General features: G+C 36.9%; 1 protein-coding gene across 1 annotated transcript; it reads right to left on the bottom strand.

Annotated features, from left to right (window-relative positions):
* Positions 1–10,787: 10,787 nt before the first annotated feature.
* LOC145685634 (duodenase-1-like) lies at positions 10,788–11,679 on the bottom strand. The gene has a single exon (XM_081758023.1). The coding sequence runs from the start codon at positions 11,661–11,663 to the stop codon at positions 10,788–10,790; it is 876 nt and encodes a 291-aa protein (XP_081614149.1). The 5' UTR covers positions 11,664–11,679.
* Between the last annotated feature and the right edge of the window lie 2,030 nt (positions 11,680–13,709).

Here is a 13,709-nt window from a genome sequence, read left to right as displayed (position 1 = left end):
TTAATAAATATTTACAAGACAGTTCAAAGTTTAGAAATAATTAGTTTTCTAATAAAATCTATTTATTGAGGAACGTTTCTATGATAAACTCTAATTGTATGTTAACACTAGCGTTGCAGGATGTCATTTTCTGCGAAGAGTCGCACAAATGATCGTAGAAATTAACTATTTCTAACGAGAATACGGTACAAAGTGTGACTGCGATTAGTAATATAAAATTGATATGGGTGGATAAGATGTCTAAACCTGATTCAGACTAGAGGTCTAATTTTCTGCGACTCCCTATTACGGGTAAAATTTGAAGGTTGAAAATAATGTGTAGTCCCGGAGCACAACTGTCACGTAAGTTACTGAGGCATGTTCGGTCACTCAGTTAACATTCTGTAAAAAGATAAAAAAAAAATAAATAAATAAAAATAAAAAATAAAAAATAAAAAAAAATAAAAAAATGGAAACATGGCTGCTCGCCAACCGAGCAGTCGAGGTTCGCGTCCCGTACACTCTGTTTACATGTTTTTCTTTTCCTGCACGGTCGAAGTACTACTAAAAATGTAATCGAATATTTAAAGACCCAAACTCTATGGAATATTTACAACAAGAAGCAGTAAAAACTTTTGATTGCTGCAATCTGTTCTAAATTTCAAAATGTGAAACTTTTCATATTTGTATGAGATATAGAAGTAGTTACCAAATACTTAAATGTATAGGCCTTTATATCCCATAGGCATTGATAAGTGCGATTGTGAAGCTAGCTCTGGCGATTACTAAATAACACTATTCAGAACAATTAGCAGTGCACAGTTAGCCAAAGTTATGCTTCACAGACAAACACACAATAGTCAATTGCGCTTATTTCTCTGTAACTTTTAGGGGCCTTTCCATAAAAAATGCATGTAACAACACATATAACAATAAAAATACATATAAAATATATATTCATAAAAATACACGGGGGCTCACATGAGCTTTGGAGGGGCCCGGGCACCCTCTCCCCCCAGGATCGGCGCCCTTGACAATAGGTTTATAGACACGAACTAGTCCAACAGCCTTAAGAAGGTATTCTCATCCACCAAACTGATGCAATATACGACTCCAATGCTCAAAACAGAAATGCCAAGAACAACACAAATGTCTTTGTTCAGTGTTATGTGCCATCTTTGCGAATACGCAAAAGAATTTCGAACCACTGCAAGACCTTTATCAACAATGATCGTAAGCTACCGTGCAGAAAAAGAAAGAAAAAATGAAAACCAATTCACAGGACGCCAACCCTGGTTGCTCGCTTGGCAAGCAGGCACGCTTTCAACTCGCCAATAATTACATACTTTACAAGTGCTGGATATTTGATAGTAATTGTGTGTCGGGATCAAAGGCACCCACATTGATCTAGCCTCACTCAAACACTCTCACAACATCTTTTCGACCTCACGCTCATAACATCTTCCGATCTCTGGATCACTCGAACTCATGCTCATAACAACTTTTCGACATCACGCTCACTCAACCTCACACTCATGTTGTTAGTCCGACATCACGTTCACTTGAACTCTCCTCACAATAATCCGACATCGCGCTCACTCAACCTCACCTTCACTTAACTTTACGCACACGTCATCATTGGGACTTCGAACTTCCGGAAGCCATTTTCACATCTTCAATCTTCAATGCAGAAAATAACCCATTTGTGCGGATGATTAATTTATTCTCGAATTTGATTTTCGGGAAGATTATGTCGAATAGATTAGGGACATTTTTTTTTATAGGCTCGTATCTTTTAAGAATACATATTTTTCTTTGCTTTATCGGATGGAGCACAAAAAAAAAAAAAAAAAAAAAACAAGTTGCCATTGAATTTCAAGTTTCAGTTACTTATTGAGTAATCTTAATTTCAAGTGTGAACACATTACATAGAATTTCGAGTTAATGTCGCTGTTAGAAGCTGAAATGATCTTAGATAAGAATTTATTTCCTCATAAACTTATTTCTGTATCATTCTTAATTTCTAAGTATTAAATTTTCAAAACTGTTTATTATTGTTGCCCTGGAGACGAGGCGAGATGAAGGTCGTTTCGTATTTTTTTTTGTCGAATTTTCTTCTCGATTTTCAGATTCCTTTTAGTCTCGTCTCTATTTTCGGAACTTATTCTCTTATCTCATTTTATCAATTCATGCCGTAATTTTCTTTGTAATATCATGTGGAAGTTATCAGATTTCTTTCACGTCACGAGAAACTCACGAAAGATATGGTATAACAACTTTTAAAACATATTTTTTTTTATTGGAATATATCATGCAATGACTTTCTTATCTTTAAACGTTGATAATTGCTCTTCATTGTGTTTGTATAATCACTCTATTAATTTATAGTTCATTTTTTCAAAATTATGGATTGTATAACACTAAAATAGTGGTTGGAATGTAAAATTTGGTTGAAGTAGTGTTCCCCGGGAGACTCAAGAAATTTATCGTCTCCTTTTCGAGACAGGAAATTTCTCATCTCGAGGGGGAGCACTCGTATTCATGGAGAGACTTATGGTGAGAGATTAAACCCTGTCTCTTCTGATGAAAGACCCAGGGACGCATCAAGGGCCGGGCAACCCAGGTGAAAGTCCCAAGACGAGCCTCAAAAATGAAATTTTATAAAGTGTTTTCTATGACTTGTTGTGATTATATTCTTGCAAAATAGCGTCATTACGTCATCTTTTTCCATTCCACCATCGAAGAACAGAGTTTCATAGTAATTGGGGGATTGTATCGACAAATGGAGACATGGCATGTAGAAGAACTTCTGAAGGGGGAGTTGGCATTGTTTATAGCGGGTCATGTTCTTTGTGAAATTTTCCTAGGCAAAGAATGTTATTGGATTTTATATATGCTACTCTTTTAAATTGGTAGTGGCAGGTGAACAGTATATCCAGCGCTTAATTTGGATTTCTTAGAAATCACACTGCCACGCCAAACTGTCGGCCTTTGTTGAAAGTATTATCTAGGAGATGCTGTTGTTTCGTTATGTACAGTTTTTGCCAAACCATTCGTTGTGAAATCAAATATATCACTCTACAACAACATGGGAAGGGGTTAGAAGCAGCACAACGAAAAAAAAAAAATTCAGCAACTACCTTTGAATCTTTTCTTCCGCCGTGTAAAACACATTAAACATGGGTGAAATATTTTTATTGGTATCTCACGCTATTAGAGTAGATTGTTACATAGTCGGATATATGGTAGCATGACTCCTGATGTTATTGATATAACAAAACAATTTACAATACAAGGTGTCTCAAAAGTAATGGTGAAAATTAAAACTACAGATTCCTGGCACCAAAACAAGAGGGAATGTTTATATTACCAGGTTGACTGCCAGGGCGATTTGAGGGTACTGCTCCCAGGAGGCCATAAATTTCTTCTTACCTTTGGCTCAATTATGGATAGTCATGTCGCATTTTTGTCGCGATATTTTGCTTCTCCCGAAAATGTACCAATGGGAGCCGAGCACCATATGTCATGCTTATGATCTCACAGTAATTTGTAACAATGAGCATCATATATGATGCTCAAGAACCTGAATAGGTTAGTAATTTGTGATATCAAACATGAGAATCATATATGGTGCTCATGGCCCCACAGAAAAATAAGGTGTGCCACACATATGATGCTCATGACAGTCAACCTGTTACATATAGTCCGGAAATGGATAGGGGCAGAGTTAGACAGCTTCGAATGTTTGGGGGGAAAGGAACTTCACACCTGGCATCGGAATAATGATAGGAGCTAGGAAGAGGGTTCAGAAAGACATAAAAATCATATCGGCTTGACATGTTAAACGTATGTTACATAACTGCGCCAGAGATTCTCCATACGCCATTTTGTGATTCAATGAATGTCTGTACGGCAGGGGTAATGAAACGGTGCAGTAAGGATGGAAACTATACAGAAAAAAGTTGTTATTTATGGCACGATTACACGCACTTCTACAATGGGAGTCAAAGCAAAAATCACTTTGCATGGTTGCATAATATCAATGGAAAGTGGTGTACCAGGATCTTGGTTAGAAGATCGCAAAGTAAATGTAAAGTATTTAATGTTTATGAATAATACAATCTTGTTCAGCATTTCAATGTGTTATTTCTGTTCTTATTTGCAAGACATGTAGCAATGTTGTGTTGTTAGTATGAAACAAAGACATGCCTTACGTGTGCCGCAGCTTTGCAACACTTTTACGATCACTTTGTACACTGGCGCCACATATTACTTCACTTCATGTCTTCGTTGTGGAGTTTCACTTGGTAAAGTGCACACTTTCCATTTCACATTTGTATCTTATTATACTTCTAAAATGTAAGATCTCGATACATTTTCATTGCCTGAACAAATCAATTGTGAAATCAAGTAACATATTTCTTCCGTAGATTTTTACGAATTTTGGACCCCATAAGAAGGGATAGCATTCCAAAATGTTTCCCGTTTCACCATATTTGGTTCAGATGTGACTCTTTTTCATTAGTTTCCGCTCCCTTATTTCTGTTTTAAATGCAGCATACACATCCTATATTAGTTAATAAGATAGTGGGTTTGAAAGAGTGCCATATTATGCTCTATTGCTCGTTTACTTAATATCAGTCTTGGGAAGTAACGTAACGGAAGTAACACGTTACTTTATGTAACGTTTCCTAGTAACAGGTTACATTTTTTCCTAAGTAACTGCAACTGTAACGCGTTACAAATTTTTAAGTAACTTACCTGGTTTTTTTCGCGTTACATTTCGGATGAGCATATACATGTACCTACAATATATGTATATTTTTTTCGAAACAAATATTTCTTTCCTGTATTCTCAGAATGGAACAATGATGCATGAACTACGTATCTCAGTGACCGAAACACAGAGAAACAAATAAGATCTTAATACCATTTGCTGTTTTTGGAAGATGAGGACAGGCTCAGGGAAATCACGTGTACTAATTGCAAGCACCTGGAAGATTTTGTCATAGATTTTGACAGCTCTAAATCAATACATTCAGTGAGTGAACTACGAATGCAATGGTACTGGTAGTCTAGTTTACTTTGATTAGTGTTGTTTTTTTTTATGAAGGCGGACAACGAAATTATAGAACATTTGAAAGAATACTTTTTCTTGAAAGCTGAGGATGGTGGACAGAATTTGAAGGTAAAGTGTCAAGTGCCCCGACGGGGAATATTTATCCACAATAGGGTGCCATAATTAACGATATACAGTAAGGGGTTAATAAAAATAAACCGTGTTCTGATGAGTAGACCTACTTTATTACTAGAAAATAGTTTCTTGATGATATGTAATAGGCCTATTGGAGTTCTTTCAGACCAGTCTGCATATCCTAGAGTCCCATTGATTATAGGCCTACAATTTGGAACAACTACCTTTATAAAGCATGTATTGATTTTAGCAAGTTTTGATTCATCCCCAGTTCATGTGTTCTCATTTTATTAGTTATACTGTAATGCTTCTCTGTATTCTGTATTTTAATTTTACATAACAACATTGTTACTATTAACCTTCAGCACTCGCGCACAGACCGTCACGTGTGAACTCGCACGCGGTCGAAACGACCGCGCTGTAAATTTTGACGTTAAGAAATTAATTACATAATTTTAAATGAATTGTATACTTGCCAAAACGGGTGGTGTGTTGCAACAATACAGTCTGGGGAAGGATTAGAGGGGGGATGAGGGGAAGTTTGCTCAAAGTCTCTAAACAAAATCAAAGAATATTTATAGGTGCGGTCGAAAAGACCGCGCTGCGAGTTCTCGAGGGTTATATAATTAGTTTAACAGAATAATAATAAGCAGCCATTTTTTCTAACGCATAGGGATGGGCACGAGTCGAGCTAAAACTTGACTCGACTCGAAATTCGGTTTAAATACAAGTCGAGTCAAAGGTAATTTTCTCGAGTCGAGTAGACTTTGATAACTGGCTCGCTCGTTCAGCTCGTTTTAACTCAGTTTGAAATCATGGCCTGGTTACACTGGAAAGCGAAAGCCATGAGAAATGTAAGAAGTTATATGGAATACCTTTAGTGCTCACGAGAGGCGACACTGGTCATATCTCGTCTCTCTATAAAGAGACCACAAGATACTTCTATAACGAGCTTAGTTCGGCTCGGCTCAACTGAGCCGATGGCTCGAGCCGGTTCGCTTGGGGTAAACCATCCGCTCGAGCCCGCTTGGTTGGGATGAGCCATCTGCTCGGTTCGGTTCAACTGAGCCGAGGGCTCTAGCCGACTCGTTTGGGTGAGCTGTTGGTTCAGTTTATTTCTCGGTTCGGTTCATAGTGATGAGCTGTGAGCCGAGCTGCTCGAGTCGTTGACAATTCTAAACCCGGGCCCAGCAGTTTTGAAGATATTTGGCCAGTACCCTATAACTTTTAACAATGTTTGGCTCGAGCCCGAATATTGACCCTAGACCTTCAGCCCAAATTCAAAAGCTTGTGAACAATGTCCTTGGCTCGACTCGACTTGAAACCCGACCCGAATTCGAGTCTACCTGACATATCTGTTTCTTTATGTTCATATAGTTGTCAAGTAAGAATTTGTTCTTGCATCTACAAAAAGTGATTAGATAATAATAATAATAATAATAATAATAATAATAATAATAATAATAATAATAATAATAATAATAATAATAATAATAATAATATTGGTGGTTGTAGTATTAGTGCGGAAAATTGCAGTAATACTTTTTCACATATTCGAAGTTCCGGAATTAAAAGTAATGCGTTACTTTCGAAGTAGGGTAACAGTTACTTTTGGGGGTAAGTAACACGTTAGTAACGCGTTACATTTTAAGGGTAAGTAAAGTAACTTATGATTCGTTACATTTTTACAAGTAACTTACCCAACACTGCTAAATAGCACACCAATATGCAAACTCATATAGTCCAGAGTTTAACTTCATTTTTCTCCCTAGTTAATGATCATACACTGATGACCATTACTACGGTGTTTGTTACTCTCACTATAAAATTTTGTCTAATTCTGCTCATTTCTTCGTGAACTTTGAATTTGGTGAGCCATCTGCAGAAGCTAACCCTTTTTATTCTGATAAGTTGCTCAAGAAGACCCATTTTATGCATTTCTCACAACAATAAAAGAACACGTTAGTAAGGGTTGGGTTCCAAGTCGACAGGCACAATGCTATAGATATACCATATTAACTTGACAAATAGTGTCGCGTTTCAAGCGCTGCTATCGCAATAGGGTTGACGGCTACAACTCTGTCTCACTTAGCAGCAGCTGAACCCTTATTGGTTCAACGTGTGAGTGAGTCGAGGGTGTTTGCTTTAGTTCGCATTATGGCCACGTATCAAGACATTGTTTCAGCCCTATACCCAGGGGTGTAGCCAAGGGGAGGCCCATCGGGGCCTGGCCCCCCAAATGACCAGCTTTTAAAACATCATAGTAAAATTACCTCGCTTCATTCATTTAAAAGTAACAAAGTTTATTGACAATTAATAATTTACGGTAAAATAGTATGGAGAAATATTGTTTTTCCATACCAATCGAAAAATAGTATGGTATATCCTCCTTATACCGATCGAAAAACAGGGTACTTTTTTGTGACAGCAGATTACACAGTTTTGTTGCTTTTTCACTCACCACATTCGAACATCGATATGTCACCTAAGACTACCTGGAAGATCAAAAATAGTCCCCATCAGCATCGGCGACCTTCTGAAAACGTTCTGGAAGGCCATGGAATCAATTGCGGTAGAACTTGCTGGGCCGTGAAACGAAGAAGGTATTAAGTGCATTTTGGACTTTTACTAGGGATTTGAATTGGCGTCCCCTAAGGTGATTGTCCAAAGAATAGACAGGTGATAGTCGGACGGTGCAATACCCGTGGAATATAGTGGTTGCAATGTTGTTTCCCATCCAAGACGGAGAATGGTGTCCTGAGTCATCCTAGCCATGTGGGACTTAGCGTTGTCCCGTAAACGAGGACCCATTTGCAATTCAGAAGTGATGGCTCCAGAGTTTTGAGTTTTTCTTGAGCACAGTTCAACTACTGACACTATACAGTTGTATTGATACTGTGAAGTATCTGTCCATTAGAAATAAAGTAACTATGTATTAAATATAAAAAAAACATAAACTTTTAAAAAACTTTAAAAGAAAACTTTAACTAAAAGTGTACATTCTCAAACACCTGTTATAAATGCATATTTGTTAAATGAACTCAACTAGCTTCCTTCTTTTCCTTTCCGCATACCTTCAAGCACAGCCTAATACTTCCCAATTAGGCCACCATCAAACTTTAAATTGATCAAAACCACGAAAAACAAAACAACAAGAGGTATTCGACACGCAATTGGGACAGGTGCAGGATAATCAAAGAAAAGCAAATCCCACCATTGGAGGACCACCGACTCCAAGTCAAAAAATACCATTCTGCCGGTTCATCGCCGCAAATACATTTGTTAGTTACAATTAGTAAAATGAAAATATAAAAAAAAAAACATCCTAAAAACGCATCACAAAAAAAGTTCGACGCCCCTAGCAGTCCAGCAAAATTAAATTCCAATTGTTGGCTGTTACCAAAAAATCCAGATTCCTCCACGGCAAACCTTTCATCGTGCCAAATAACCAAAACAACGCCAGCCCTGTTAAATCTATCAGGCTAGTGCTCATCCCTTATCTTTTAGTCATAACCTTTTCTTTTTCTCTCATCCCTTTCCCCAACTAGTCATTTTCTAAATTAAAAACATTTAAATTTTATTTAAATTCCACCACAATTTAGCAGTTAAGTACCGTATTGTGCATCAGTTCCATCCCCATTTGGTTGCATTTATTTATTTTGTATTCTAAGCTATAACTAATAACACAACACCGGCACATGATGGAGATGCTGTGAGGCTTACGCCTTTGTTACGATCCTAAAATTTCGATAAATTACGATTCTAAATATTCAGTAGATGCTTTAAGATCCCAAATTTTGAGTAATTTGTACTGTGTAATTTATAGTTTGTCAAAAGAAATTGAGTAAAGTTATTTTTAACCCACCCGCCCACCCTCGCTACATTCATTTGCTGTTTAGAGTATTTTTTTTTGTTTTATTGTCCCTTAGTTGAATGATAAGTGGGTGAGAAGAGAAAATTTTGCTAAGTTATTATATTTTGTTTTTCTTTGTGTTATTTACAGTTTGGTGTTGGATATATATACATTGTAATGTAAGATATTTATTATAAGTGTGATTTTGAAAATAGATAAAATGGAGAATACTAGTGCTATATCTTCTGCCTTAGATCGTTTAGTAGAACCCCCCAAATTTTCCGGCAAATTGAACGAGTCAGTTCAGTCATTTTTTAGTCATTTTTAGGATTTTTCTGTCCTTCATAACCTACGTGACGTACAGAAACGTCATTTGTTGCCGTATTGTTTAGAAAACGGGGCTCGTGCTTATCTGCTAGCTTTACAATTAACCGCAGAATATGATAATCTCATGTATGTACAATACTCTGACCGGCTGGTAGCAGTTCCTGATGCACGATGCACCAAACACACAGAACCTTCTTTTGGTGCAGTGCTGGTTTCGGCTGTTTTGAAATCGGTTCATGGGATGCTAACCAATGATGATGGCGCCGTGGAGCTTCGTGTAGGACACACTTTTTTTTTTTAATCACATGTCAACACCCTGTTCAGAAATGGCTCCGAAACAGTAAATAAACACAGGCGACTGCCGCGTCGCTTTCTGGCCCGGAGTCAAAATATGTGGGGCCCATCGACCCAACTTGTAGTGCTTCCCAAGTTGATGGATGTGCTGCCGAATGGTTTCTCCACTCACACTGAATTGTAGTCCCAGTTCCTCTTTGTACATGTGTTGGTCTTCCGGCACGTGGTGTTTCGTCATCGTCCTTAAACTTGTTAAACCATCGCTGCACTGCCCGCGTCGTCACGACACCCTCACCAAAACCCTGGCATATCTTCTGTCCCGCTACAGCGGCGTTTGACCTTCATTTGAACTCGTTCAGCATACATGCTCTTATGACGCTCTGTGGATGTCCCATGTTCCCTCTGTCTTTACGCAAGTTCACGGTGTATCTGAATTGCCACAACCAGGTAGTATGTTGGATATACCCACACCAACAACTGACGTTCGCCTTATCTCCACTTGCATTCAACTCACGGTGTGAGGTCCAATTGAACACAGACCTCCACGAAAAGGGAAAGTAATTTCTTGGTTACTCTTATAGTTATGCACAAAAGTATAGCGTTTGGTCCCGGGCAGTAGTTCTTGATCAAGCATAATATAAAATACCTTGAATATAATTTATGGAGAAAGTAATAATAATAATAATAATAATAATAATAATAATAATAATAATAATAATAATAATAATAATAATAAAAAAGAAGAAGAAGCTAAAATAGTGTTTTTAGTTTTCCAGAAGGAAACCAAAATTTTCCTTTCTTTCAGGTCTCAAAAACACTAACAGCAACACATTTTTTTTTGCTTTGTGCATTGTGGCTGGCCCCCCTTCAAAAAAGACGGGCCCCTCCTACACAAACCTGCTGGCTACACCCCTGCCTATACCACATATATCGAACTCTTTACTACATTTTGCAGATTAAATGCTCGTTCCGCATTTAGTTTCCCGACATTCAGCTAAACTGAAACTCTGAAAATATATTCAAATGTGTCTTTGGGGATATTATTATTACAATTAAAATAAAAGTTCTAGTTTTATTTTAGGGAAAACTAAGACAAGCATATTTCTAAGACGAATTTCAAATGCTTTATAACTAATTGTATTATACACTGAAAAGTGTGTGAACAACAATATACATGCAAAAGAGATATATTATATGAATTTCAAGAATGTTTTGATGAGCAATTGATTTAGAACCATCTTTCTCAGAATTATTTTCCATTACATCTCGAATCCAACTTAGATAAGCAGCAACTTTCGTACTATAAGATGGGCCTGTACAGCGTTTTCCTAAGCCTGCAATAACTCCTACCACTACATTATCACATATTAGAGGTCCGCCTACATCTCCACTACAAGGAGTTTTGGTCCCATTTAACTCTCCAGTACATATTGTAGTATTCGGGTCTATTGATGTAAATTTTTTAAGACAAGTATTCATATCCAATATAGGCATCTGAAGTTCCAATAGCACCGAGGGAGCTTCACCTTCATAACTAGTTCGACCCCAACCGACCACAGTACACATACTGTTCGGTGTGACTGCATTAGAAGAATTATCCTTAGGCAAAGTAGCCACAGACAGTTTATCAAAATTTTTTAGTCCCTGTTTAAGTTTTAGAAGCGCAATATCATTATTTGGATAAATATAATCAGGATGTGGAAACACACGAGAAACACTGCGTAAGCTATCAGGCTTTGGCATTCGTTCCTTTTGCCCTGCAACCACATGAATCGATTCTGCTGAATATGTTTGGTATGTATCTGGATCAACAATAACCCGTGCTGCAATAAGAATCCAGTACTTATTGAGGATAATTCCTCCACAACGCTTTGATCCGTTTTGAGTCCTAACATTGACAACATACTTATATTTCTCAAAATCTGCAACGTTTCCTCCCACAATTCTACTGTAATTTCCTGTAGAAGCAGTACATAAAAGCATATTTGCCACAAGAATTTTCAAGAGATATAACATCCTGCTTTATCTTTGTAATTATTTACCACACAGTCAAGCAGTAATCACACTTTCTCTTCTAAATGCGTAGGAATGTGTCTTATAAAAAAACACATCACATCATATAATGATTTCATGTGGTGGTCGATTGTCTCTAGAAACAAGTGTTGGAATCCAAATACGTGTGAGCGCATGCTTGCATGCTTCCTGCTCGAGAGTGATATTTTAATATTTAAAAAGTGCTCTCTTCCTATATTTTAATGCTTATTGATTTACTTCTAATTAATATTTAATAGGTAGTAACATGTAATATTTACTACCTATTAATTTTTGTTTCCTTTTTCCCAGCAATATAATACAAGGTGCAGATTTATTTGGCGGATCCATACACAAATTCATTCGATATGTACTTTCTTTTCAGTAAATCGACTTTTTGTATCTTAAGCAATAGTTTTTTGCGGTGTGGTTTGCATTCCTTTGTACACATTCAGTGTAGGTACACAGTAAGAACTAAGCGGAATAGACATTCACTTCTGCTAAGCGGCCATAAAAACAAGAATTAAATTGAACCAGGTCAGGGCAGAAGCGCAGCCGATGAGACGGAGCGTAACCGAGGGTTGCGTCCGTAGGGAGAAGGTGTTTCAGCGAAGGTGAACATACACATAAAAAAAGAGTAGTTACACCGACACTTGACTCAACTTTGTGATGAATTTTCCACTTTTTGCCAGGTCACCCATGATAAGGAGAACTCGATTTACTAGTATCGCACGATATGCCGTGTCACGTGTATCGCCCAGCTATAGAAAATTGAACACCCCGTAGAACTTCTCTTTTATGACCTCTTTTTCGATGTTAGTAAAATAGTATGTTGGTGTACTCGTTCTTTTTACGACTACTTTTTAAATCTTTATTTAACATAGCAGAAATTACACAAGACTATGACCACATATTAAAATCAGAAATAACACAGACATTACGAACACCTATTACATGAGGGTATGGCATATTTTCGCAACCTCTATGTAACATTCCAGAGCTGAAAAAGACCATGGCTTATTTTTCAACCCCTATGTAACATACCAGATCTGATAAGAGAGTGTGACACTTTTTTAACCCGTATGTAACATAGTAAAAATTACACAAGAAAGGATACTAACATAACAGACTATGAGTACATAGCAGGGCTGTACTCGTTCTCATTTTCCAACCCCTATTTAACATACAGAGATTACATTAGATTATGATATATAAAGAAATTCCAACCTCTATATAACAAAGCAGAGATTAAAGTGTACGAACACATATTCCAACATAGCAACCTTTAAACCCCTATTATTATTTAAGGGTGTACTCGTTCTCTTTCATGATATTTTTTCAAACCCTTAATTAACACAGCAGAGATTGTGAAAGACCATGGCCTTTTTTCTCATCCCCTATTACCAAACGCTACACGCACTATTTTTAACAGAGAAGCAGATACCTCGTTTTTTTACAACCCTTATTTTGCACAGGCTTTTTTAAACATGCTAATTACGAATAGTATAATACATTATCTTGGATACGCCCTTTTATTCGATTTGTATGAATCTCGGTATATAGGGGCTTTCGAACATGCTGATTACGCATATTATATTTGGTTTTACCTAGGTCTTATGGTTTATGTGGGATACGCCATTTTATAACAATTTTAACCGATTTGGATAAAACCCGGTATATAGGAGTTTTTAAAAATGCAGATTACGAATATAATATTTATTTATGTAGAATGCTCCCTTTTATAACAATTTTAACCGATTTTGATGAAACTCGGTATATAGGGATCCTTGAACTCGCTGATTACGAATATAATATTTGTTTTACCCAAGTCTGATAATTTGTTTGCGATACAGCCTTTTGAAAAAAAAAGATAACGGAATTGGATGAAACTCGGTGTATAAAGGTTTCTGAACATGTTGATTACGAATATCATATTTATCTATGTGGGATATGCTCTTTTATAACAATTTGAACCGATTTGGATTAAACTCGGTATGTAGAGGTTTTTGAACATGGTGATTACGAATATAT

This window comes from Thermobia domestica, chromosome 5, assembly GCF_964235325.1.
Source record: "Thermobia domestica chromosome 5, izTheDome1.hap1.1, whole genome shotgun sequence".
Classification (NCBI taxonomy): Eukaryota; Metazoa; Arthropoda; class Insecta; order Zygentoma; family Lepismatidae; genus Thermobia; species Thermobia domestica.
Note: the sequence above shows the minus strand (reverse complement) of the source record. Positions and strands in the feature narration are given on the sequence as shown.